Source organism: Paralichthys olivaceus, chromosome 5 (genome assembly GCF_024713975.1).
Source record: "Paralichthys olivaceus isolate ysfri-2021 chromosome 5, ASM2471397v2, whole genome shotgun sequence".
NCBI lineage: Eukaryota > Metazoa > Chordata > Actinopteri > Pleuronectiformes > Paralichthyidae > Paralichthys > Paralichthys olivaceus.
Genome location: NC_091097.1, coordinates 1599777 through 1627776, shown reverse-complemented (window position 1 = coordinate 1627776; position 28000 = coordinate 1599777). Strand labels below are relative to the sequence as shown.

At 45.8% G+C, this 28000-nt stretch overlaps 2 protein-coding genes and 2 long non-coding RNA genes across 5 annotated transcripts; 2 read left to right on the top strand and 2 right to left on the bottom strand.

The window, feature by feature from the left end:
- Positions 1–154: 154 nt before the first annotated feature.
- On the bottom strand, positions 155–6006 carry rad23aa (RAD23 homolog A, nucleotide excision repair protein a). Of its 2 annotated transcripts, none has more exons than XM_020112671.2 (9): positions 5771–6006; positions 4719–4880; positions 4241–4437; positions 3691–3734; positions 2852–2979; positions 2571–2658; positions 2294–2424; positions 2028–2189; positions 155–1913 (listed from the first exon to the last, which is right to left on the bottom strand). In XM_020112671.2, exons 1-9 carry the CDS (start codon positions 5834–5836, stop codon positions 1800–1802), a joined length of 1092 nt encoding a protein of 363 aa, XP_019968230.2. In that variant the 5' UTR covers positions 5837–6006; the 3' UTR covers positions 155–1799. The 2 variants fall into 2 exon arrangements, with proteins under 2 accessions (XP_019968230.2, XP_069381127.1); XM_069525026.1 differs by lacking the exon at positions 5771–6006 and adding an exon at positions 5512–5630.
- Positions 5913–27975, top strand: LOC138407727 (uncharacterized). The gene is made up of 3 exons (XR_011241062.1): positions 5913–6051; positions 6959–7028; positions 26643–27975. It is a non-coding gene; the product is annotated as an uncharacterized lncRNA (long non-coding RNA).
- LOC138407728 (uncharacterized) lies at positions 11833–15404 on the top strand. The gene is made up of 2 exons (XR_011241063.1): positions 11833–14679; positions 14801–15404. It is a non-coding gene; the product is annotated as an uncharacterized lncRNA (long non-coding RNA).
- gng13b (guanine nucleotide binding protein (G protein), gamma 13b) lies at positions 15017–26301 on the bottom strand. Its single transcript, XM_020105092.2, has 3 exons — positions 24652–26301; positions 18647–18773; positions 15017–18129 (listed from the first exon to the last, which is right to left on the bottom strand). The coding sequence occupies exons 2-3, from the start codon at positions 18742–18744 to the stop codon at positions 18024–18026; spliced, it is 204 nt and encodes a 67-aa protein (XP_019960651.1). The 5' UTR covers positions 18745–18773; positions 24652–26301; the 3' UTR covers positions 15017–18023.
- Positions 27976–28000: the final 25 nt, after the last annotated feature.

Genomic DNA, 28000 nt, shown 5'->3' with positions numbered 1-28000 from the left:
CACATTTTTTAATTATAAGTACTTCTGGTAGCTGAGCTGCTGGCTGTGTTCTCACTAATCCATCCATGCAGCTAATTGTCTATCTCCGTCCCCACTGTTTACAATAGAAGATTATTTTAAGTCGAAAAGGAAAATCTGGACAGTCACAGAGAAGTTAATTTACTGTCATTTTCTTTTATTCAGAATTCAATCTAAGCTTTATCAGAACTTAGATTCAAATCAAATGGTTTAAAATACAACTTGCCTCAGGTTAGAAAGGTGAAGGTACAGTTTTATCTAACAGAAAATACAGATCGATTTGGTTCCGTTGTTTCCCTTAAGTTTCTTTTTTCTTCGTGTCTGAAAGACGCGTTACAAAGCGAACACTTCTCCGGGCCTGGCGGCAGAACGTACGGTGGTGGGTCATCTTTCAGGACGCGTTAACACTTGACCAGAACAGAGAGAATCAATCGTGACGCTGATCGATGTCACATGCAGATGATTGAACTCCTCGTTGGCACTGCCCACAAACGTTAAATGTGGGCGTTAACTCGTTTTGGTTTTGTAGTTGATTGATGCAAAGAAACGTGTCCGAACTAAAATGAACCAACAGTTAAAGAGAGTGAGCTGTCGTGAATTAAACGTCCTCCTTTTTTGGTAAACTGCGGAAAAAAACCTATATTTTCTGTTTAACGCAAGGAATTTATAACTTTCCTGCCACCGTAAATCTCTAAGCATTTTACTAAACCGACGAGAATTAAACCTAAATGTCCTTCTATCGTGTTATTAAGTCAGATTAGCGGAAAGTGGGTAGTTAGTGTTAATTAGCACCAGAAGCGATCAGCATAGACAAAATAGTTCCACACATTTGAGTAACCGAAACAGGCAGGCACAGCATTTGCAGGGCTTCTGATTGGCTGCGGTACGTTGACAGAACAGATGAGGGGGGGGGGGGGGGGCGGGACAAAGTGAGCCGAGGAACCAGATATGCATTTGTCAGTTTAGTTTCCTTTTTCTTTCCCCCGACAGACCCACAGCGACATCATGAAGAGGGCAGCGTGTCCAGTGCATCCTCGGACGTTACGTACGTACATGAGGCTTACAGAGGTACACACACACACACACGCGCACGCACACACACACACAAGCAGGTTACACACACTGATAATGTTGTCGTAGAAGTGCAGTAGGTAGAATGTGCTTCCATACAATCCGGCTACAGCATTAACAAAACTTAGAGAATGCAAAAAAAAAACAAACAAACAAACAAACAAAAAAGTCTTGATTACTTTTTTTCAGCGTAACTGTATCGCATCCATCTGCACAGGAACACAGACGTACTCACACACGCAGACACAAGCACGCACTCTCGTTGCAAACCCTTCAGCCCCCCCGCCCCCCCCCCCCTCTCCCCTTATGTTCACAAAGCGCGTCTAAAATCAAATTATAGATCTCCCCTAGACAAACCCCACACATTCCATTGGAATTCACGTGGATTTTATAATTCTTCCACACATTTTCTTCCCCGACCTCTGATAATCCGTGTCTGACCTTCCTGCACACAGCCTCCACTTTGTGTACTTTAAGCATGTAACCCCCACCATAACCTAACCCACCCCGTTTTCCCCTTCCCATCCCCGCCGCCGCTCCTCCCACCCCCCTGACCCCTGCTGGCTCCCCCCCCTCTCCTCCTCTCCTGGTGGGTCGAGCTGAGGTTGGTAGCTGTACAGTAAAATTTGGGGGGGGGGGTGCAGTCTTTATAATGAGCCGAAGAGAGGAAGGAGGTTCGGAGGGAGGAGCAGGAAGGCAGTGATCTGTGTTCAGTCATCCTCCATTCCCTGGTTAAGGAGAAAGTTGGCCGCCAGGTTCTCGTTCTTCTCGCAGGCGAAGTAGGCCTGGATCACCAGAGGCTCAGGGAAACCCAACGCTTTTAACTGCTCGGTGAGAGAGAGAGAGAGAGAGAGAGAGAAGAACAAGGAGACAGAGGAGACGGGTTTAACAATCTGAAGTTCTTCGTCAACATTTCAAATATCGAATCCGTTACTCACCCTTTCGATGGCTTCCTTCTCCTGAGGTGTGACCTGGATATAGTTGACAGGTGCCCCCTCTTCTCCTGCTGCCCCCATCTCTCCAACCTCTGGAGCGTCTCCTCCCTCTCCCACTGGCTCGTTCAACATCTGGATAAATAGCTCCTGATATTGACTGATTTGCTGCAGAAGAAACGAGCGAGAGGAGGTTAGAGTCCAAACCCCTGGAACGTAATAATTACTTAGTTCCATTAAATCCACTGTTGAGCGGCGTCACAGCGTGTTACCTGTAGAAGTTGAGGGTTCTCTCGTCCTAGTTGCTGGAGGAGAGCTGGTAGCAGAGCAGGGTTCTGCTGGATGGCCTGTCTCATGTGCTGAAACTGGGGCTGGGTCCGCAGGAATGCAAGTGGATTATCTCCTGGAGAAATACAGTCTGATATTTACACATTGTGGAACAACCTCCTAGTATATCTATTGTTATTAACACACCACCAGTACCAGTGTGTGTTTCTACACAGCAGACAGACACACAAAGCTTAGCTGCAGATACTCTGCACTCCTCACCCTCTGCTAGAGACGGGGCTTCCGTAGGTCCAGATGCAGGGGCCTGCGCTGGCGGATTACTCTCCTGGACTGGGCTGCTGGGGATACCCTGGATACACAACCACACAACTATAAATCACACACATTTACAAACACACACTTCCTGACCAAAACAGTGCAATGACCACAAATGTTAGCAACTGACAGTGATGACAATTAGTCCATAGAACACACTTGAATACAGTTACAGAGAGTCTGCAAATCTGTTTTGTGTTTGTTTAGGTGCCAGACTTGTGACGTACAGTGAGGAGGTATTCTACAGCTCTGTGGGGGTTGTTAAAACTGGCCCGTAGTGCGGCCACCACTCGCTCCCTTTCATAGCCCATGGACATGATCTCCGTCAGCATCGCCTCGTACTCGGCCCCAGTCACTGAAAACACACAGACAGACACACACACACCTTCAGGAAAGTATCAACAACTGTAAGAAGCATCTTTAAGCAGCTAAGACGTTTCTAATACAACTCTTCTCTACGTCGTCTCTTATTTTGTGACGGCAACTGAGGAACAAACAGCAAATCCCTCACAGAGGAACCTTCCAGACAGAGTGTTTCTTTAATAATGCAGCAGGCACCTGACTCTTCAGGGCTGATCAACTCCTCACCACAACTGTGGGCTGAGTCTTTCTATACGTATAATAATTTTATAATAACATAAAATATGGACTTCAAAGTCGCAGGTCACCTTCGGTTACATTTTGTATGTACAGTTTCTATAAGTGGAACGAAGGGGAGCCCCCCCCCCCCCCCCCCCCTCACTCTGTTGTACCACAATAAGAGATTACTGACTTTTGTCACAGCCTAAATATAGGATCAGTATGTATTTCACTGCAGCCTGTAAAGTCCCTGACACACAGCAGTAACAATTTCTGGCACAGCAAGTTTCACCGCGGTTTTACACAAGAACAGTGCTGCTGTGACATTAACACAACGACAACACTGTCAGTTGTCTAAAATGGTACAATTTACATTTAACAACAGTGAGGGAATTGTCAAAACTACTGCACTGAGACTATTAGAGGTTCACAGGCTCCGCTTGCTTGTGTATGATGTAAGTCTGGCAAGGGCCCATCCATTACCTACCCAGTGCTGAGGAGGCATCCAAGCCCTGGCTGCCGCCACTGGAGCTGCAAAGCATGAAAGGGGAAGAGGAAGAATAAGACTTTCTGTGATTTTACAATGATGAGCAGAGCGGTGGAAAATAAATGTGGACAACTTCAGTAGAAACCAACTTCTGCTCCCGATCACTAGTGTTTAAAATGTAAATGTTGATCTTAAATTTGGATTTAATCAAACCCCTTGAATGAATCATCTTCTTGTATCAACACATTTTCTTTAAACATTGTTGTTTTCACGCTCTGTTACAACACATCCGCACAACCACGGCTTGTAATGAATCACTGCGATCAAAGATCTGAACTGAACGTTACAGAGAGATAGAGCTCATCTGTTCCACAAAAAATACAATAAGTCATATCAGACATATTTTGTTAAATCTCCTTTTAATTAAGATTGAAAAAATAAGATTTAAGGACATTAAATCTCTTATTATTTCTCATTATTTTTATCTGTCAGCTGCTCAAAAGATGAACTCGTCACATCAGCTCCAAACACTACACACTACACAGTCTACCTGGCAGGTTGTTGTGGTTCTGTCTCTGTGGCACTTGGCTCCTCTTTGGCCTCCTCGGGGGGAGCGGGGGCAGCTGCTGGGGCTGGTGCCGGGGCCGGGGTTGTGGTCGGCGCAGCTGTTGACGTGGAGCCAGAGTCCTGCACGGGGGGCTTGGGCGCTTCTGAGACTGGGGGCGAGGCGGCAGCTGCAGGCTTGGCCTTTAGTCGGTTGAAAAAAAAGAAGGTGCTGTTAGACTAACAACTTAACAGCGATGAGTAATTAACACGTGCAAATAGAAAAAAAACACACACGTGTAAATTGAGAAAACAACCCTGACAATTTGATGACACATGTGCGCGTGTTATTTCTATTAGCAAGTGTGCAGAGCTCTCCCGGCCAACGCAGGAAGTACTCTACGCTAATATCAGCCACGGTACTTTAGTATTTGCGACCTGGCTGCTGGGATTAATCTGTTATCAGTCTGACAATGACATCTCACCTTGGACACCATCACCACGACAAAGTTCTTCTCATCTATTTTGTAGTCCTTGATAGGCGTGTCATCCTGCAGGATTTTCCCGGCGTAGATCAGCTTCTGGCCGGACACGGGGAAGTTGTCTTTACCTCGTTCTGCTTCTATCTTCTCTTTCAGAGCCTTCACCTGAGGAGGAAGAGAGGAGTCACTCTGTTACACAAACCCTCGTGGTCTCCGGTGTTTAAATGAATAACCCACTCCCCGTGCACGATGCTGTGCAGCTCCGTCTCCTCCTGCTTGAACTCATATTCCACAGCAATTGTTCAAATACGTGGAAACTGGACGTGTGGATCATTGACAGCGTCACGACCGTGGTGTTGAAGTCAGAGTATTACACAGCATGACGCAGTAGTACACACAGTATACACCTGAAAATGTAGAGTACACAGCAGAAGCGTGTATTCTCCACAGTGTGAGATTGAACACGTGTCAACGAACACACGAAGCGACAGAACCGGAGGGTCGATTCGACGTTGGCCGTTGCTAGCTGCAGGACAAATGTGGGAGCATGCTAACAAACTCAGCTAGCTCCTGCCCACAATGCTAACCGTAATCGTTGTGCGCGTTAGCATTAGCCGGGTGGGCAGGTTCGATTCCGCGCGTGAAAGTGGCAGCGGCGCACCCGCTCGTTCGTCGGGATGTCGCCGAGGAACCGCAGCGGAGAGAGAACCGCGAACCGAACCGGAACCGACGAGGAACCCGTTTGTCGCGATGACTTTGTTAGCGGGCTAATTGGCTAGTTAGCATGCTAACGTACGCTCGAGTGGGGTGGGGGGTGGTGGTGGTGGTGGTTCGCGTTGTGTTCCGGATGATCTCCATGTGGATCTCTCGTTCCTGTGAGCCGAACTTAAAGTGTGTGGGGTGGGGGGGGCACCTCGAGGCCACAGCGCACACGTTGTTGTTTAATTATCGACATCGAGCGAATCTGCGGAGTCAACACGAGGAGCTACAAACACACGGCTCCGCCGCTAGCGCCGTTAGCTGGAAGTTAGCAGGTTAGCACGCTAGCCGCTCACCGTTTGTTCGGGGTCTATGTCGATCTGGATCGTCTGCTGCTGCAGCGTTTTCAGGGTGATCTGCATGGCGGCGGCGGGTGTGCTTCCTGCGGGGGGGAGAAACGCTCGCTCGCCGGGCGGCTAGTTCGCCTGTGAGTCCGGTGTTTCTGGTGAGATAGCAACTAGCCGAGAAATGTGTACATCCATGAGCACTCAGCAAATCGCCATCTTTGGTGACAAGTTGCTGTTGAGGCGAGAAAAGCTGGAGGCTGCGAGATCTCGTTCAGAGGAACGAGACTACGGTGAGTGGTAGAGCTGCGAGTACAAGTACACACAGTCTGTGGTAGAAGTACAGGTACAGGTGTTCAAAGTGACAAGAGGCAGCATCTGTAATCTATAGTACAAGTACACATAGTCTGTGGTAGAAGTACAGCTACAGGTGTTCAAATGACTCGAGGCAGCATCTGTAATCTATAGTACAAGTACACACAGTCTGTGGTAGAAGTACAGGTACATGTGTTCAAAGTGACAAGAGGCAACATCTGTAATCTATAGTACAAGTACACACAGTCTGTGGTAGAAGTACAGCTACATGTGTTCAAATGACAAGAGGCAACATCTGTAATCTAAAGTACAAGTACACACAGTCTGTGGTAGAAGTACAGCTACATGTGTTCAAATGACAAGAGGCAACATCTGTAATCTATAGTACAAGTACACACATTCTGTGGTAAAAGTACATGTGTTCAAAATGACTCCAGGCAACCTCAAGTAAATGTATAAAAGTACAAGAACTGTTTCAACCTCTGTACTCAAAAGTATAAAACTACCGGTTCTGAAATGTACTCAAAAGTATAAAAGTACAGGTAAACATGTTCAAAATGACTCAAGTACAAGCACTGATTCAACATCTGTACTAAAGTAAAAGTTTAAAAGTACAAGCACCGATTCAACATCTGTACTAAAGTAAAAGTTTAAAAGTACAAGCACCGATTCAACATCTGTATTAAAGTAAAAGTTTAAAAGTACAAGCACTGATTCAACCTCTGTACTAAAGTGAAAGTTTAAAAGTACAAGCACTGATTCAACCTCTGTACTAAAGTAAAAGTTTAAAAGTACAAGCACTGATTCAACCTCTGTACTAAAGTGAAAGTTTATAATAAACCATTCAACTTGTTCGGATGACTGATGTCTGCTGTCTGGCCACAGGGAGGAGGTGTTGTGCCAGCTGACATCCGGGAACACACGAAGAAGACGCCAGTGAAGCCCTTGGATACAGGTGAGTTTTACAGATGATGAACATCTGGATGATGAAGCATCCACTGCTCTGTTGAAACAGTAAAACTGTAAATAACCAGGAGTCGTCCAGGTTGTTCCCACACACACAGCGAACCTAAGAGCACTGACTGAACGTATGTGCAGGCCCAGATGTGTGAGACGTGTTTGGTACTTCATGCTTTATATTTTCCTAATTTAACGTGTGTTTAATTAATTGAACACGCAGCAACACGGGCCCAGATATTATTGCACGTGTACATGAAGTGTATATACACTGCACAGAGGCTGAGAGGAAGGGGATCTTTGATTTACACATTATTCTACTGTAGTGAAATGAATCACCCTCTGGTGTTTTTGCATTTTACCTGCTTTTTTTTCATAAACTCTGATTCGTTGCCAAGAAAATCCCTCACACTCTCTTGTTGCATTTTTGCGATCCGGTCAGCAGGGAGCAGAGTTTGACAACTCACAGAAAGGCGGCACTGCAGCGCAGAGCTGAGAGGGGTGGAAGAGCAGGAAGAACATTTTTTATTTTTCTAAATAATGAAAAGGAACGAGTTGTGTTTTCTTTTGGGGAAGTTGGTGCTCTGTTTGTTTAGCCGGAGCTTTTCCGCAGGGTTGAGGGCTCCGTCTCTGCCCCATACGATGGTATTATATCATAGATGGATGGATAGGTGAACGAGTTCGCTCAAACTTATGCAACTACTCCTGTTGAGAGAGACGGGGAATACGAGAATAGCTCTGGCCACTCACATGCTGAACATACATGATCACGTTTGCAGGGACGGCAGAGATAATCTGATTTCATGCACAGTACACGTTTGATTCGATTTTGTTGTCATCGCCACACACATCGCTCTGGCAGTGACCACCAGTCAAACCTCCCAGCGAGCATTGCGACATAAATATTTGATCAAATTAGCCCCGAGCCATCGCTCAGTGCCAAGTTTGCCGGGGTCTCCCTGTCGTTTCTTCTCACCTTCTTATTGCTCCTCATCCTCTTTTCTCTCCCACACCTCCTTTTAGTCGTTTATTGTTTCATCCTTTAATTTCCTCTAAATCCTTTGCACATGATACGATGTTTTCTACAGAGGATCATCCTGTTTGGTGAACTGGGGTTAAATCTGGTGAATGTGGAGATGAGTGTGTGGGAGGAGAGGAGAGGACAAGGGCTGAAGAGACCAGAGGAAAGTGAAGGAAAGATGAGTGGACACAATGCTGATGGATGATTGTCAGAAAGGGAGGGAGACTAAGAATGAAGAACAAGAGGTGTGTGTGTGTGTGAGTGTGTGTGTGTCTGTGTGTGTGTGTGTGTGTGTGTGTGTGTGCGTGCATGAGGGGATGGTGCCCTAAATGTGTGTTCATCTGGGTTAATTCTCAAGGACAGAGCTATTAAAGTTTAACAACGAACCACCATGTTTTATTGAGACATGCTGCATTCGTGGGCATATGGCTCTAAACACAGACCTACTTAGAGTGTGTGTGTGTGTGTGTGTGTGTGTGTGTGTGTTGTTTTCCCCAGGCTTCTCTTTTGCCCAGACAAAAAGACCATCTTCTCCTAAAAGCCATGTCGTGACTGTGGGCGGTGCTGCGGTGCTGCGGTGCTGCGGTGCTGCGGTGCTGCGGTGCTGCGGTGCTGCGGTGCTGCGACGCTGCGGTCATACCTCGGTGGTCGCCACCTTTTCAAGATCAAGATCACTTTTTAATTCCAAACGTGAGCTGAGATCTGCCTCCATGATATCATCTGATATCTTTTAACAAAAAACACACACAAGGCTCGGGTGAAAGATCATGATGTCTGTTTATTCTGCGGTGACTCACGATGTTCATCTGGTGAATTTATGTCACAAACGTATTTCCAACACTTCCCGAACCCCTTTCAAAGTAAAAGCACTCCAGCGATTCACTTTCTGAATCCGTTCATTTGTTGATAGTTATCGACAGACCGGAGGACGCAGGTCCTGACATTTACTTAAGTTCATGATCCGACTTGTGTTGAAGGGATCGACGGGTTGACGACCACCGCTCCACCAAAATAAGTTGCACACAAAATGATTCACAATGACACGTCGACAATTACGGTCGGCAAATGTCCAATGTGAGGCTTTATCCGCTCGGCCCCCGGGTACGAGGTTTCAGTAGAAACACGAGGCCTTCTTCTCCGACTCTTCTTCTTCCTCTTCTTCTTTTTCTTTGTGTTCTTGTCCAAAGGTTTGTGTCGACTCTCTCATCCTCCACTTTGTTGTTAAGCAGAAGATGAGTTTGTTTAAAATGGAGTGTAGCCGGCAGAGGAGCCACCGAGTGGGTCACTTCTCCTCCTCCTCCTCCTCCTCCTCCTCCTCCTCCTCCTCTTCTTCCTCTTCCTCCTTTGTTCTGTCTTTGTCCTCAGAGAGAAATTCTTCAATTATTCTGCAGGAACACATAGCCATGATATGTCGCACTGCTGCTCCGTGTGTGTGTGTGTGTGCATCGTAGTTGTCACCAGTGCAATGAGTGTATGATGGTTGCAACCCACAGGGGTTCTCGTTAATATGAGGCACACACACACACACACACACACACACACACACACAAACAAACGTAACAAAATTTGCCCTGATCGAGTGACTGATTGTGTTTGTTGCTAAACGCTCTCCGCTCCACCTGTTCTAGTCAGAAAGCTGAAAAGCACGGTGTCCCTGCTCCCCTGAAAGACTCACCAGCATTCATGGAAAAATACACATATTTCAGAATTAGTATTTGTGTATTGCAGTATCACAGCCCCTCAAAGCGGGAAAGTATCTGAGATGTGGAGAGTAAAGTTAGGTGTCATGATGTTAGAGAGAAGATCAGAAGATCCGAACAACTGCTGCACCCGGACACACTCTCTCAGTTTGGTTTTTAAAGACGTCAAGCCTCCGCCGCAGCTCCCGTGCGTCCCACTGACTGTCTCTCTCTAACGTGCCGCGTTCGGTTTGAAGGTGACGTCCAGGCAGGCAGGCGGGCTGCGTCGGTCGGTCGGTTGCCATGGCAACGTAGGATGCGCGACTCCCGCAGTGACAGCTCAGGGACCGCGCCGGGTAAACACGGACTCCCCCGAGAGCGGGACAAACGGTAATGACACCACAGAGGAGAAAACACGCAGACTCGGGCGCAAACACACACTCGCACGTTTGGCAGATGAAAAACACACACGGGGGGAGGGGAACTCGCGGGGGACTCGGGTGCTTTAGTCGTTAACAACCCCAGCATCTCTGTGTCTTCTCCCCTCCCTCACGTTTTCTCACTTCCATCTATATTTGTCCTCTCTAACCCCTGCTCTTCATCAGCCCTACTGTACACTGTCGTATTCAGCCAGAACTGGGCCACGGAGCACGTCCCCATCCCAGCGACTTGACACACTCACACACACATACGCTCGCTCTCACGCACACGGAGAGAGCCAATGCTAATTAGCTCCACAAACAGGTCTCAGCTCGCTCTGCATGTGTGTGCGTGTCGAGGTGAGAGAGGGGCAGTGTGCCGTTAACTAACTAGTGTGTCAGGGTTTCTTTTTCTGTCCTCATTTACGGAAATGAAGTTTGCCCCCCGAGTGACCCGAATCTCCCCACACTGGGAGGCAGGAGAGAGGAGGAGGAGGAGGAGGAGGAGGAGGAGAGGGAGAAGGACGAATGGAGAGATAGAAAAGATGTTTCAGAACCATATGTGTGAATTTATACATGAAATGGGAAACAGGGGATGAAGCAAAGAGACGGAGACAGACAGGAAGGCAGAGAGAGACGAGGAAGAGATGACGGATGAATTTCATTCACCGGTCAGATTGGACCTTTCCTTGTAAGGCCACATCCAGAGCTCCGAGGCCGAGGTCAGGTGGTACATGGCTCAGTGCATACGTCTCAATGAACCAGATCCTTGATACCTTCTCCATATACAGCCATGGACACAACACAGCAGGATTTGGCTGACAGCTCTGTCGTGCCACAGTAGCCACGTTATAAATCCGGCCTCATCTTCACATCTATCCCGTGTTTCCATTCCTCCACTGTAACCCATTAAAAACCCATTAACAAGCTGCACCGCTGCAGTGTGTGTTTATTATTCTCACGACTAAACGTCCACAGCTAAAATAGTCCAGACAGAAATAAATCAGTTCAATTTACTTCTGATCTGGAAGCAAATGTATAAAACTACAGATATTAACGCTGGAACACTTTGAATGTGGCGACTCAGCGAGGAAATGTTTTATCTGGATCAAGCAAGACGTCGGGGTTTCTGCCTCTTCGGCCATCTTACACATTTAATCAGGATTTTAAAGATTTGGATTCACTAACAGGACCTGTCAGAACGTGACATCACCTGCCACAGACTGCCTGCGAGTGAAATATAAAACATTTACTCCAGGTTGTTTGATTTGACATCTTCAGCTGAAAGATGTCAAACCAGAGTAAAAAGGGCCCGAAGCCTCTGATCTGCTGAGAGGGAAACCGTGGAACAAAAAGAGTTTCAGCACAACCACACTCGGACTGTGCAGTTTTTGAATGTTACACAAGACGCAGTGGTTCCTCTGCACAGATGATCATACTTGGTAAAAGGCAGAGCAGGAATGCTTGTGGAGAGTCATCCTGGCTTTACAGCAACATTTTTACCTGGGTCAAATACGTCAAATCAGAAAAGATGGATTGTCCTCGTCTGTAAAATCATTTTGTGGTTTGCATAAAGACTAACATGTTCATGCAGAACATATCAGGAGCATGATGCAATTGTTCCATCAGTTTAGTTGGCATCACATTGATGCTTAAGTATCGACCACCACTTGTAATTCTGTTTAATCTTCTACCACTCCTCGTTAGTAGTGATTGCTTTTCTATATCTGTGGAATTTATCCTTTCACTTAATGGAAATACTCTAATTCTTCTTCCACCGCTGCCACAACGAGGGGCTGAATATTTCAAGAGAGGCAGAAAGGAAGTTAGTTTGAAAAGCAGCCGTCGCTGATACATGGAGTTAAGTCTGTGTCTCCTGGCAACGGTTTACATGTGATCTTTAAGGTGAGCGTTCAAACGGGAATACTTGTCTTCACGAAGACGCTCTGGAGGAAACCCTTGTGTGCCTCTGTGTTTTCTTACGCTCACACTCTACATTCCAGCAGAATGAATTGTGTGTGTCCAGCGTTGCAACTCTCCCGAGCTTCATACGACCATTTGAGTGTAACGACCCCCCCACCCCCACCTCACAGCTGATCTGGCTGGGATATGTGTTGTATTGAGCGGACGGGTTGTGTGCTGGGTCATTATCGATCTCGCAGCTCTGCGTCTGGATTAACGCTGGTTAATGGATGGTCGCCGATGGAGCTTTGAATATTACGACGTTAAACTCGACAGCGTCAGCGTGAGGGTCGGTCTCTAAGAGGCGTGGGGATTTTTCAGGGTGCTCGTTAAGCAGTGATTATCTGACCTGTTCCCGAATGCTGTGTGCGTGAATCGATTCTCACTGCAGACAAAATCCAGATGTTAACGGGTGTGAGTGGGTTTATCTCATTTTGAGTCGCTCGGCCTTCCTCTGTCCGGAGGAGTTAAGACATTTAATGTGCCGGAAAAAGATTTTTTCACCTCGTAAACAGCTGAAGCGAGAGTCAACCGGCTCTCAGAGGCTGAGCAAATGTTCAGCGGTAACTCACTGCTGTTAAACGCTGCCCGTAGCTGGCACAGGCCTGTAAAAACGTTTGAGTTTCTCGACAGCTCCATCTGGATGCAGCAGAGTGTTATGTGAGCGTCTAAACTGCAGCTCTGGTGGATTAACCCTTTCTGCGGCGATGATGGTCACCTAAAGACGAGGGAATCGGCCGACCGGCTCAGTAATCTGTGCAGACGGGGGCACAGACACTCAAGAGGTCGTATCTTTGCAGAAAGAGAGAGAGAGAGAGAGACAGTTAACGTTTTAGCGTTTTAGAGTCGCAGCAGCGGAGAGACAGAATGTTGTCGAATGCTGAAAATAGCTCAGAGAGAAAAACAAACTGCTCTCGCTGACTCGGCACCAGGCTGCCTTCACAGCTGTTTCTGAGTGCGACGACAAATATCAGGATAAAGTAGAATGAGATCCTTCAGTGGATCAGCTGAACTGTCTCTCAGAGGCTCCAAACTACCAACACACCTGACAACGCATGTGACCTCTCACTCAGTCATCTGGTCGTTGGTTGCAGAAAGAGCGAGGCTGCTAACGACCAATATCGCGTCTCCAACACATGTAAAGACATTATCGAATTTAAGTTTCAGTACTTTATCACCCGCGTTGTGTTTTTCTACACTGGACGTGTGATAGGAGCCTGACGAGTCAGTGACGGGTACGTTGTCGGGAAGAGGTTGTGATCGTCTACGTCATCGTTTCCAGACATCTTAGTTTAGTGAATGTTTCGTGAAGTCATGTGCACTTCCTGCTCACAGCGTTCAAACCCTTTAAACACAGAGACGTTCACGAGAAGGTCCCCAGAAGACTGGATCAAAGCTCTCAGATTAGATGGCATCTGGTGACCTCAGCAGCAGAATGTGCATTAGAGATTGGTTCTGTTTCTCTTTGTGTGTGTGTGTGTGTGTGTGTGTGTGTGTGTGTGTGTGTGGATTGTTAATCTTAATCCACTCGTGAATCTACACACTGTGGACCAACAGGCCATTAGCTCCTATTTTGTGTTTGTGCGTCTCTGCGTGTTTGAGTGTGAGTATATGAAGACGTTCATATATTACTGGTGTGTGTGTGTGTGAGTTTATATGTAAATGTGCACGTGCATATTGAGATGCGCTGGTATGCACGTGTGTGTGTGTGTGTGTGTGTGTCTGCGCACTTGCGTGCTTGAGAGAGTAATCTGAGAGCGAACGGGGGTTAGAGGGGCCATTAACCAGTGCATTAGCCCTGACTGCAGACTGTGTGTGTGTGTGTGTGTGTGTGTGCGTGCACGGAGGAGGGCTGATGGTTTGAGGATTTCAGGGGGAAAGGGACAATGGGGGTGAGGATTTACCAGCGAGGGAGGGCGAGGGGGATTGAGTGCATTAGTGAGTGCATGTGTGTCAGTGTGTGTGGAAGGGATTGAGGGGAGCTGACCCATAAAAAGCAGACAGACACACCCTGAGCAGGAGTCAGCCGTCCCAACATCCCGTCCTCCTCCTGCTGTTCAGAATATAATATTCAGCACCGAATAAATACTCCAGTGTCGAAAATATAAATATCGGGACAGTAATTACAAGTTAAGACGTTTTCCTCCTCCTTGTTTCTCAAGGTCCATTTAATTGTGGCTGAATCAAAAGCTCTTGAATCTCATCGTCATCGTGCACGGCTCGATGCTGCGGACACTTTCAGGAGATTATCAGGAGTTCAGAAAGCAGCTTTAGTCTTTCGGCTGCCGGGGCAAGGTCTCCCATTGGGAGTCCCTCAGTGAGCAAGTCCCCCAGTGTAATATAACCCGGAGATGATACCAGATACGTTTGGGTCAAAGAGATTAATGGACTTGAAACAATCGAAGCTAAAATTGATCTGGTCAAAATTATCTTGAATTTCCTTTTTATTTTAGCAAGTTCAGCTTCCGGACAGTATCTGTTTCCAAGGATCAGCGTTTCCAGCGACTCGTGCATCGAGAGACAGAGAGGGAAAGTGAGAGACCAAGAGGCACTGACATGGAGGAAAAAGTGAGATCCCTCCTGCAGCTCCTGTTTTCTATTATTCATGAGAAGCAGTGAGGAGGAAGGAGGAGAAGCAGCTTCCTGTCTTTCTCTTCTTCTAGTTTCATCTCCTTTACTTCCACTGCAGGTCTCCTCCTCAATCTCTTCTCTTGCTGGACTTTAAAGTTTTGCAGAGGCTGAACGAAGCCGCAGTGATGAAATGAAAACCAACGGTCCTCCGACAATCGTGACATTCATTCCCTCTTTGCTCCGCTGCACCACGTTCATCCGGATTTTTATAGTTGCATGAATAACGTGAATGTGGGACTCACAGAGTATAAACAAAAGAAAAGCGACAACCAAGCTGTCTAAAAATCTTCTACTTTATTCAAGAACATAAATGTTTCTGTAAAACATTCAATAAAAAATGATCTTTAATTTATTGCTCATTGTCATCTTTACACTAGGACTTGATCTGATGCATAATAAGTTTTCCAAAGCACTCTCACGAGGAATATGTCGCTAGATATTTAGACAAGTTTTTATGCTGTCGTTATAATAGTAGTAACATACACACATACGCATGTTCTGATTATATAAAAACAACCCAGACAAGTTACAGTAGCCAGACCAAAAGAAAAACAGACCCGGGAATCAGGAAAACGTACTTCTTAGTTTGTGTTGGGCTGTTCTGAGATGGCAGTCGTTGTGTTCCGGTGGTGGTGGTGATGGTGGTGTGAGAATTTAAACATTTAGAATAAAATAAAAAATCATGTCGAGGGAATAAATCAAACCGAACAATGGAAAAGCTACAAACAGATTATACGTGAATGAAATCTTCCTTCACTTGTCTATTAGTTAACATACACCTAAACTATTAGAATAAAAACAAGAATAATAATAATAATAATACAAAAGTCTAATTAAACATAATGCCTCTCATTGAACCATGGACTCATGATGCGTTTATGCTGAGGGTTGTTCTGGACGTCTTAACGTTCACGGGCCTCACTACAGGCGGAGTGATGCAGTCGTGAAACATGTCGGTGCGATCGACGAATCTTTGCCTCACACGTTTCACAAGGTACGAGCAAGCAACAGGAGTAATGACCAACGCTTATCGGCACGCCACGAAAGTGCAGAGTTGGTTGCAAGTTTTTTGTTTTGTTTTTTTTTTTTTAAAGAGGAAAAATGGGATATTTGCATTTACACAGGACAGGACCGAAGTCCTCTTCAGCGCTGAGTAACCTTTAGGAAACTGGGTCGTGTAGAAGAAAACGTATATAATGAGACTCATTACAGTACTGAGACGAAGTGAGGCTCCTCTGTCCCCGAGTCATTTAGAGAATCCCACCTCCTCGACGCTCCTCACCTCTGAGCAGTGTGTGTGTGCACTCCTACAGATATCTTTGTGAGGACCCGACAGGGTGAGCAGAGTTTGTTTTTAGTCGTGATGGTTATGGTAACGCCTGGGCCACACTGGTAGCGGTGCTGCGCGGCTGCGTCGCTGGTCTGCTGCGTCTTGTACACGTCTGCTATTTGAGGTGTCTGTTAAGACTTCTGTGTTTCCTCTAATAAAAGCAGGTCCATGTGCTCGACTCAAAGCCAGGACTCTGTGGTGTGAAGCCATGCTGGTCCTGCACATATGTCCCGATAACAATAATAGTGCTTTTACTTCGAAACAGGAACAGGAAGTGTTGCAAATACCTGTGTTTGTGACACATATTTGACAGATGTCGACATTGAAACTGTGGCGACAGATGATTTTTAACTGTCTGTTAAGACCTTGAATTTAAAGACATCCAGCGACGCTCACACATCCAGTGTGGCCCCGGTGTTCGGGGGCCAAGGAAAGAATTACGTGTCCTCACTAAGATAGAAGTATAAGTTGTGTGTGTTTGTGATGCAGCTGCATGCACAAGCATCAAAAGCCACATGGGAGACTAACGTCCAAATTTAGTGACTTTTTTCCTTATTTTTCTTGAAAATATGCACAAACGCGCAGTCACACACACACACACACACACACACAGAGCGGTGCGGAGGTCAGAGTCCGAACCTCATGCCACGTATTTACATTCTTATATTAAGGAAACTGAGTACAAGGCAGTCGTACAGTAGATGGTGTTGTCGGTTTTTTTCAAGTTGAGGAAAGAGGGAGTGCAGACGTACGAAGAAAAAAAAAATCTAAATGTGAGAGAAAGATCTCATCAATAAATAAATAAATAAAGTTTTGATACATAAGTTAATAAGTTAAAGGGGTCTGTCAGTACGTGTGTGTGTGTGTGTGTGTTTGTTTGCTTGCGTGTGTGTTTGTGTGTTGCCTGGGGGCCGGTAGCTAAGGAGGAGAGGGAACAGAAAACTCAAACCCCCTCCAGAGACCCACAGCTTCATTCTGCTCCGGCAACACAAACAGAGCTGATCCGACTCTCTGACCTGCTGACACCGAAGCAAATCGACTCCCGCTGCAGATCTCTGTCTCTGCAGAATATAAATATGATAACCAGACATTGTGAAATCCACAAACTATGAGAACAGACTCAGTCACGCTGGGAACATAGATTTAAACGCTGAAAACTCATTTTGCTGCCGTGGCGAACTCTTCTCGTGTTGTTTATTCCACGTAAAGGCTTCATTTTAGTTTGGGAGGTCAATTTAGTCTCGTGCGTCGCTGTAACGCATTCCGTCTTTCCAAGGGAGTATTTCTGCGAATCACGTGTATTTCATTCGTCACGTGTCTTGAAAACAATGACATCGTCTGGTCTTAATGGGTTACGGGACAGAGCCTGTAAACCAACATAAGCAAATCCTTGGTGTGTAAAGGATTTTATTCTTAATTATAATTCTCGTTTTCTGATTGACATTTCAGATTCGTTCTCATGAAGTGTTAATAACTTGCACAGACCCCCCGAGCTGACCTACAGTCAGTTTGGGTGGAGGGAATCGGTCTCTACACTTTATTTGATCAATAAAATAAAAAACCGCTCTGCTCAGAATAAAGAATCAAAGAGAAGAGAAAGCTTGTGACTGGCAGCTGCATAAATAAATCTTCGTGTATCCACATAGAGACGTGTATTACGAGTATTGATCATCGCTGTCATATCATAATAGTGATGCGGTGCCGTGGCAGGAATAAACTTGCAGTGACTGTGTGGCAGTCGGGGGGGGGGGGGCCCTATGTGTGTGTCTGTGGGTGTGAGGTTGGGGGGGGGGGTGTCAGCTGTTGTACATTCACGGTGAGAGGTTAGGAGGCGCTGTCCTGCCGTGGCCTCCACAGGCCCGGAGAGGGTCGGGTTCAGGGGGTCATCTGTGGGCGTGTGTTGGTCAGCGTGGTTGAAGATGTGAGGTCGTGGCAGGGGGAGGGGTCTCTTCTAGAGGAGGATGCACTTTCCTTTCTCCACCCACGGGTTGTTCTTCATCAGCTCCGGATTCAAAAACGGATCCTCCGGGACGCCGTCCTCTATCCACTTTACCAAGCTGAGAGGAAGAGACAGAGACAGTTCAAAATGAAGAATCACTTCACTCGTCCGCACAAGGCATGGCTTTCAAACCAGGGAGCTTTATGCTAAGCTAATGTAGCCCCCGTACTGACCTCCCGCTCTAACTCAACGCAAGACAGCGAATTATTTCCCGAGGTATCAAACCTAAATGTGAGCTCATGTAACTTTCAATAGAAAAACTAATTTTTCCTCTTGCAGATGAAAAGATGAATTCTCAAGGTCTTTGCACACCAAGTCAATATTTTTAATCTGTCCTCTAATGAAATGAAATCGTCACGCACAAAAACATTTCGTTATTCTATTTGTTCTGAATCTTCGCAGCAGGAAGATGGAACGGAGCAGTGAGGAGGATTCTGCGCTCCTCTCCATCCAATCCTGAGGAGTCGTCAGGAACAAGGAGAATTTAATCTTTGTGATCAAGAGACTGTGAAATTATCTCCATCGCTTTTCAAAAAAATACGGATGTTTGCATATTGATGGTGAACTATACGCACTCGGTCACTGTTTTGGAGGACTTCTCTCTCTTGAAGGCCAGCTGGTACTTGAGGCTCTCCACCTCCTTCTTCATCTGGGGCAGGTCCATCTCATCCATGGCTGCAGTTTAATGTAGTGCTTCTCTACCTGCGCACACAGCGAGAGGGGGACAGAGTTAGATTTACGCAGCTCAGTGTTAAACAGTAGGCACTCAGTACAACTCTGCCCTGCAGCAAGAACACCTCGGAGCAGATTTCCACCTACAGGACGAGAGAACAGAAGCTTTTCAAATCGTATTGTTCAACCAAGTGACGACAAAACTGGCAGAACCACTTCTACACCACGGGACGTCTTCTGTTCTTTGCATTGAAGCCTATTTAGAATATCACCAGGACCTGGATTTGAACAAACGACCTTAATCATCTTACTTAGAGTCTCCTTTATACAACAGTGTAGTTGAGACAATGTGATTTGATGCTTCAAGAGAGGCTCTTCTTGTTTAATGGCCTCGGTCGGGTAAAGGATGAAGGAGAACGAGGAGGGAGAGGACACTAGATACAAATAATCACCAAGTCATAACTCTGAACTTAAAAAATGACGACTTTCACGTTACAAATCCGACAAAACCCATCCCATAGAGACAGTTTTATTATCTCATATATCGTACAATCCACGTTCAACACTGAGACTCAGATAACGTGCAGCTCCACCCCTCGCCTAAACGCTCCGAAGCTTTCCTTGTTGCTGCGAGCGGAGGACCTCCTGCTGCGTTCTTCATGAAGGGGAAACCCTGGAGGAAGTCCGGACCCAATTCTGCGGACATCCTCCAGAATCCACGTCTTGAAACCGGCTAAAGAAAGATCCGACTTTGTAACTCAGAACAGCGAGGGCCCCGTTCTACAGCAGCGGCACTACACGAAAACAAAATGCATTTTTGGGTAGAACTATTTCACCCGGTATCTACCTGGTGTCATAATTCACTATATGTCAGATCGGCTGCATGTGAATAGTTGATGGTGGGATCTGAGGCCCGACCAGCCTGTGGTCGACTCCCTGGAGCAACGTTGTCTTCGTTCTTTTCTGTAGCTTCCTCCGTCGTGCTCTCTCACACTCCACACCCACGCTCTCACCCACTGTCAGTAATACTCGTCCTCTCTTGTGCGTACACTTGTGTTTGTGTACCCCCCCTCTGTGTGTGTGTGTGTGTGTTTGCGGCCGTGTGTGTCATCTGAGGATGCAGGCGAGCTGAGTGCTTGTCTAGCCTGCACTCAGGATTGATCTCATCGAGGTGCTTCAACACAGAGACAACACTGGTATTTTTAAAGGACGTTCAATAGCACTTGATGTTGTGCAGCTTTCCTTTATGACAGTTTAGTGAGTGGGGGGGCATTTTCAGGCAGCTCTGAATTCAAAAACCCACTCGACTGTGTGGTGCACTACAAAGACCGCGTGGTGTATTTTTATGTTTGAATGGCTCTCAAGCTCTCAGCATCTATTTTTAACAAAACGCGCTGTGGGCTGTGGGAGGTTGAAACACAGCTCGTGATTTTATTTTTCTAACATTTGCGCCGACATTTCTTTACATATATATTATATTCTATTCTATTCCACAGTGAAATGCAGTTTAAATATATCTGTTGTCACGAACAACCCCACAGCTGAGGCGCTCTCTCACCAAACCGATCAGAGAGCCGGAGCCGATTAAAACCAAAATATTAACTCTGCGGCTCAAGTTTTCATTTGGACTCAGGAGTGAACGCCGGTGGAATCAGTTCTCGAGCCGTGTGTGTGTTTGTCCGTGCTGAAGAAACATGGCCGGTGCAAACGTGGCGGACTCTGTGGAGGAGGCGCCGCTGCATAACCGTTCTTTATTTGAAACTCTGATTCAAGAAGAGAGACAAAACTGAGACGGCAATAAAAAAAAAAGGCAAACGAGAAAGAAATATATCGTGATTTTACGAAGGGGCGTACGTGTGTCCTTGAATACGTCTGAGGACTTCACCATATGCAATATACAATGTGTGTGTGTGTGTGTGTGCGACCAATATTAGACAGAAAGAGGCAGAGCGACAGAGATCAGGTTTCAGCAGCGTTCTCCAGAGACGACAGGAGGAGTGGATGTTGTCCTCTTTCTAACTCCATCACTCACCGTCTCCTTCATCCCTGTTTTCACCCTCTGCCTCTCTCTTTTTTTTTTTTTTCCAGTTTCACGTCTATTTGTCGACATCTGTTTCCCGGCGTCTTCACCGCCTCCCTTCCTGTCTGTGTCTCTGTCTCCTTCTTCTCTGTCAGAGTCGCTTTTGTTCATTTTCTTAGCTTTTCCTTGTCCCAGTCTTTTTCCAAGAGGACTTCATCACATGTCGGGGGTTGACTGGCGTGAGGCGCTCGTCAGTGAGACATGGCGTCCTCTTGTTAATCACTGCTCACATGTCAGAGCTATGAAAACCAAGTGGATCAACAATTTCAGATCAATTTCATGTAAGAGCAACTTTAGCCTCACTCACAGTTCATTTGGTTGCCATGGTAACATGATGGTATTACTACTAGCATCAGCACCGTCAGGCGCAGTACTCCACAGTACTCCACAGTACTCCACAGTACTACAGTACTACACACTAGTTCAAATGCACCAAATGAACGTCTTCGAGGTTCAAACATTATATCGTAACACCTGCTCTGGTCTGAGGAACCTCTCACACCTGATATTTATATTCAGACCAAACTCTTCATGTCTGAATCACACAAGGTGGCAGTGGAAGCGTCCGCCATTATTAACTGACGGATATTATTTCTGTAATTATACGTCTGTATTCAGAATATGAACGCTGGAAAGTGGGCGTGTGTAATAAATGTGGAACACGTTTATTGAAAGCGTGTTTTAAATAAAGCGCTCTCTCCTCCGTCCCTTTTCTATTGACTGCACCTGCCACTCTCCATTCTATTCTCCCCATTCATCATTTACCTTTTTCATTTTACTGTCTCCCTCTTCAGCTCATATTACGCGGCCTGTAATCGGCTCCATACACGTGTATTATTCCTCTGTTTGTCTTCTGTGCCGGCAGCTAATTAAACCCTGAGCAAGAAGTAAAACATTTTTTAAAAAACGGGACTCATGGAAAGGCTGCCAATGTTGCTGTCGTACACTGAGGTTTGTTCCCCCTCTTGCTGCATCCTCTCTTCCTCTCACTGCGCCGATATCTGCTTCCTGTCCGTCTCCCGCTGTCTCACACAGATGTCTCCTCGCTAAGTGCTCCCCGTCCATTTGTGACAAATTCCAAACAGCAATCTCTCTCCTTCTCTCTCTCTCTCTCTCTCTCTCTCTGTTTTCACTCGAGGTTAACGCTGATAAAAACGTCCTAAATGAAGGATTACACCTGGTGCTGCTGAAGTATATTCAAACACCAATATATTCCTGACAAATGTGTCGTAACCACTGAGTGAAATTACTGTAAACCTGCTGACTGTCACAGGATCCAGCAGAAGAAAAAGACACATCACGAGTGTAAGACAGCTCCGTCCCACAATGTGTCTTCATTTACAGAAACAACACTAATCTGTGCTTTCCACCGGATTCACCATAGAATCTGACCGAGGGCCGACTTGTTGTTAAACTGTGCGGAGGCAGAAGAAGAAGCGGCCTCAGTTTTTGCAGAATTCAGACTTTCTACTGATGATTCACTGGCGTGAACCGTTCCACCCTCAAACCAGAGCAGTGAAAGGTAATGAAATGTGAGATAAATGTGATCAAAGAAGAATCTAATTTCGGCCCCGCGTCAGCGTAATAATAAAAATTCAGGACAGCAGTGTGTGGTGTTTGGTTGAGGTCTGGGTGTGTATGCAGTGGATACTGCGGAGGATGAGGAGCTGTGAGTATAAACTGGGACACTTTGCATGGAGGTGTTTGCCTCAGGATGAAACTCAAGTATCATAAAAGATGTCGGAGTTAATTACTTCTTCTTTTTTAACTGTATTTTTTTTTTGGCAGCTTCTAATCAAACACTTCACATTTTAATTTGATTCAATTTAGGCTGAGGACAGAAGCGCGTCGCCTCCTTGGGATCTCAGTATCTACGGCTCCGTCCACACTGAAAACATTTCATTTGAAAACACATCAACTGTGCCACAGATGTGATCTGACGTCCACACGACTCCAGAGTTTCTGAGGCTCTAAAACAGAGACGTTTGGGAACGTTTTAGTTTGAAAACCCCCGAGCTGCATTTTAATCTGGACGAGCAGAAACCGTGATGACACAGACGCTCACGACCTCTTGTTGATTCGAGTTCTATTCGGTCACGACGTAAACCTCGGCCACCAGAGTGGAACACAACGTGCAGAATCAATCACCGGTGTTACTGATGCTGTTAAAGTCTGCGCTCTACAATGATACAACTGGTCAACGTGCGGAGGAGACGACATATTTCAACAAACAGCCCGATGCTTCCTGTTTTTACACGGACATACACATGTCAAGTGTATGTGTGGTCACGTGATTTTCAGGCGTGTTAGTGTGAACGGGGATTAAAACCGATACAGTTCGTTTTGGTTTGATCACGTAGTTTATGAAGCTTTAAAGGCTGTTGTGTATTTTTGTAAAGACACACTTTGTTTGAATGGGTGTGTGCAGGGAAAAGCGGGTGGGGGGGGGTTTAGGGGAGGGGTTTGTAGGTCACATTGTGATTTGGGTCAAAAGCATCCAGAGATTAACCTCTACCCTCTGTCTCCTCTGCTGTCTTTACCAGCCTCTAACAGTGATGTACTGTATGTGTGTGTGTGTGTGTGTGTGTGTGTGTGTGTGTGTGTGTGTGTGTGTGTGTGTGTGTGTGCGCTCTACCAGTGTTAAATGTGTTGAATGCTCCATCTGTCTCCTACCAGACTCCCTGAAGGTTAAAATGGTTAAAAAGGAACGTGAACGAGTGAAAGTCAGAGAAAGTGGTGGAGACAAAACGAGGACGATGCGACAGAGAAGGATAAATAAGAGGTAGAGAGAGAGAGAGAGAGAGAGAGAGAGAGATGAAGGGAAACAGAGTGAGGGACTCTTCTCGCCTCTGTAGCTGCTGCATTGTAAATAGAGACTAAAAATAGAAAGGAGCAGGCAGCACTCCTCCGACCGGCTGAGGGACGAGGAAGCAACGACGAGGCACCTTGCAGTTAAACTGAGGAGGAAGTGAGGACGATAAAAAAGCCAGACGACGTTTGAGCTTTTACAACCAGGCGACGTGTTCACCGCTTCAGTGAGCTCTGAAGCCGCCGGGACCAGTGCAGCTGATATCACACCGGCACGACCCTGCCCGGCTGCAGGCGATCAGATGTGATCGATATCGGCCTGAGCTGGATTGGGTGGGATCAATGTTTGCATGTGTCAGGACACACCAGAGTCAGATCCACTGTTCCCTCAGCGTTTTTAACATGTGTGAGTGTGTGTGTGTGTGTGGAAAGAGTCAGAAAACAACCACAGAGACACAAAACTACCGCAAAGAGACGCAACACAACGACAAAGAAACACAAAAGAGGTCGACGAAACAACCAGAGACAGAAAACAAGGAGGCACGATGCATCCACAAAGACACAAAGCAACAAGAAACAGACATAAGAGATTCAACAAATACAAATAGGCACCAGCAACACGGGTGCAGAACAACCACAGTGCAACAACGCAGCCTCCAAGAGACACAGTTATTATGACTGTACAGGTTATCACATCCCCTCTTTAAAAACAGGCCTCCTCTACAAACACCTCAACGTGGGGTCAGGTGAGGACATGACAGAAGAGAGAGAGAGAGAGAGAAGGAGGAGAGGAGGAGGTGCAGAGGAGAAATGTGAGATTTCTGTCATATATCTAGTGTTGAGCTGGAGGTGGAGACTTTATGGACTTAAAATAAACTCCACACCTGCATGTGTGTGTGGTGTAAAACTGATTATGTCTGCATTTCTTCGCAGCAAACTCTTTTCTCGTGTTAGTATTAGTGCTGCAGGATCTGCTTTAATAAATCCTGAGTGTATCCAGGCTGTGGTCGCGGCTCTTACCTCACTGATGCGCCGGTGGAGGCTGTTGCTCTTCCCAAGTCTGCCCGGTGCAGCTGGAGCGATACACGGATGGAGGCTCTTTATTTCCCCGCGGCTCTGACAACCAGCAGCGGCTGAGACTGACTGCGCAGCTCCCGTATCCACTGGAAGAAGAAGAAAAATAAAAAATAAGAGATGAGGGATAAAAAAAACAAAAAATCCGCAGTCTCTCCGGAGCGAAGGAGACGGTGACGAGCGGTGCGAGGCTGTTCTGCGGCAGGAGAGGAGCCACGGTCCGGTGTGATGCAGCGGAGGAAGAGGAGGGTGAAGATGTGGAGGAGGATGAAGATGTGGAGGAGGATGAGGTGGCGCAAAGCAGCGAAGAGGACAAGTGAACGAGCTGCTCCGGTGCGCGCTCCACTGACTGTCCTGTCAGCTGGGATCCTCCTATATGTGTGTGTGTGTGTGTGTGTGTGTGTGAGAGAGAGAGAGAGAGAGAGAGTGAGTGAGTTAGTATGATGCACACATGTGAAAGTTGTATTTATACATTCAAAACCCGAGTTAATGATATAATAATAAGCACATAAGAACAATAAGTGTATACGCAGACAGGCCTGGTTCATAGAAATCTGCAGGATTCCTCTTTAAACATGTGTTTAAAACATTTTCCACAACAATTCCACAACTTTCTACTGAGCCCCGTCACCACAAGTCTCCAGACAGATGTGTGAGACCTGCATCTGTTTACTGAGGCTGAAGACACATTTTAAGTTTGGGTTCAGGTTATGTTCAGGGATTAGGACAGAACTCAAAATAATCTTAATTGAACTGATTGTAAGTCAGAGTATTGTCCTCTGAAGTCACGGAGCCTGCATGTCTCAAGACAAACTAAGGTCAGATCTACTGTTCCCTGTGTGTGTGTGTGCGTGCATGTGTGTGTGCGTGCATGTGTGTGTTGACCCTTTCTTGCCCCGATTGCCAGACTCTGGATTTCTGCCCTAATATGGCCACTTAAAGCTCCAGCTGGTTCCACTGAGAGGGAAAAAAAACACACACTTCTGTGCTGGTTTTATTCCACATACGAGAGAAACTGCATCAGAGCGAGAGAGACCACAGATTGTTAGATTGGACATGTGGTGGACACAGTCTTGTTACTGGTTGTATTTTTGTGTGCTACTAACCAGATTGTGGAGCCTCTGTGTTTAAGGATCTTATAGAATGTGTTTTGAGTTAACTTAAGATAAGATAAGATTGACCTTCATTGACCCATAGAGGAAATTTATAATCGTCACAGCAGCACAAGTGGAAATAAAGAAAAATAAGATGAGAAACAGATTCTAGGAGAAATAGCATAATGATGGATATACTATATATATATATTGCATATTTCTAATGTGCAATATAAAGATGAACATTTTGATAATTAGTTCAAATTCTTTGCAGGCTGTGATTTCTTATTGTGAAACAGTCAGATGATGTATTTTTATGCCAAACCAAAGACTTTCAGGAGGTGTAGTTCCAGGAATTCATTATGAACGAAATTAAAAATCATATTTTGTGTAGGCTAATCAAAAATCATTTCTTTGATTAGAGTATAACTATATATATATATACATATATATATAGATTAGTGGATAAAATGTCACCAGCTGAAGTGTAAGCTCAGAAATCAGCACAGATTCTCCAACACTACATTTCAGGAGTTTCACTATATAAAAACACTTTTTTAGCAGATGTCCCTGTAAATCACATGGATAATTCCTTTAAATAGAGCATGAGAAAAGACACTTATTCAATAATTGCTCATGTCTTCAGTGTATTTTCTGACAAAGTGAAACTCCAGAGGCGTCTTTCCTGTCGTCATAGACTGTCCTGGATTCAAAAGGTTGTGATGTTTTTTTATTTTTGGGGAATAAATATATTTTCTTTCTTGCCAAGTTTAGATTGGATGATGTGTACCACTCTCATGACTTTTCACAGTTATCACACAGCTTCCTCCCTCCACTTCACAGACTCCATTAAGAGCTGTGAGCGTCTCCGAGAGCGGAGATACCAGGATGCTGGCTGGAGGGAATCATTGCCTTCACCTCTCAGGGTCATGGTTCACCACTCTATCGAAGTCCCCCCTGGGGGGAAAAGAAAATTTCTATTTGACGATGCTTTCCTGTACTATCACTTTGCTGCCGGAGCCAGAGTGCATGCTGGGAGCAGAAGCGGTCAACCCCCCTACAAAGAAGGTGTGAAATGACTGTTGAGCTGTCCTGGAAAAACCTTTAAGATCCCCCCCCCCACTCACACGTGCAGAGACTTGAAAGTGTTGACAAATTGAATTCATACAGATAAACTTTGTGTAAATTAAAAAAAACAAGTAACAGCGACAGTAATAGTGTCTCGGCTTCATTTCGGGTTTTGTCCGTGACGTCCAGCTCACGCTGCAGCTTGTGTTTTCACACAGAAGGTTCTGGAAACAAATTCTGTCGCAAGGCTTCTGACGAGCTGCTTGGTTTTTAATCCAGGAAGTCTCCAGCTCCACCCCCGTTCATCTGATGTCATATATGTTGTGATATATGTGATGAACCCTCACAGTAAAGAGGGTCTGGATTAGATTAGATCACAGCTCTTTGTGTAAATGTGCTGCGAGGTTGCACGTAATGACGTCCTGTGTATGTGGTGAGTGGGATTAGACGTCCTCCGGCGGATTAAGAGTCTCCATTAGAGGAAGTCACACTGGTGCAACCGTCCGAGCACAAATACGATGATGGTTGAAATAAGAACGAAATAAGAACACGACATGTTGGGTTGAAAAGTAGAAGGTAGTTTAAAGGAATCATGGATTCATTATTTATCTAATAATCTGAATCCACAGACTTTATATAAAGATGGACGATTTGACAGCTCCACTTCACTCTTAACCTCAATTAACAACTTATACCATGTTTTTGTTTTTCCCCTCTGAACTGAGCGAAACTCGCTGATTAATCGTGATGGACGAGATGTCTCCACCTCCTCCCACTATCCAGAAATGAAACCAAAATACCCTGGGTGCGAACGCTGCCTTCTTGCCCATTAGGAGACAGGGTCTGCAGAGTGGCGTTCGGGGGATGGAGCCGCTGTATAGCGAGGTCATGCCGACACACGCGCTCAACCAATCGTGAGTAAGTCTCAGCTGTCGATCAGGACGTTTCTGTCCGGGTTTTATAGCCTCAAATTAAACTTAGAGTAAACTTGAGCTCCTGAACATGCATCCGTTTGTTTAAAGTGTATTTTTACAATGTATTTTGGTCCGTGTCCCATCCACTAACATGGAGGAGGCAGGGATGTATGACTTATTAAAATGACTTATATTAAAATGAGCAGGAGCATAAATGTT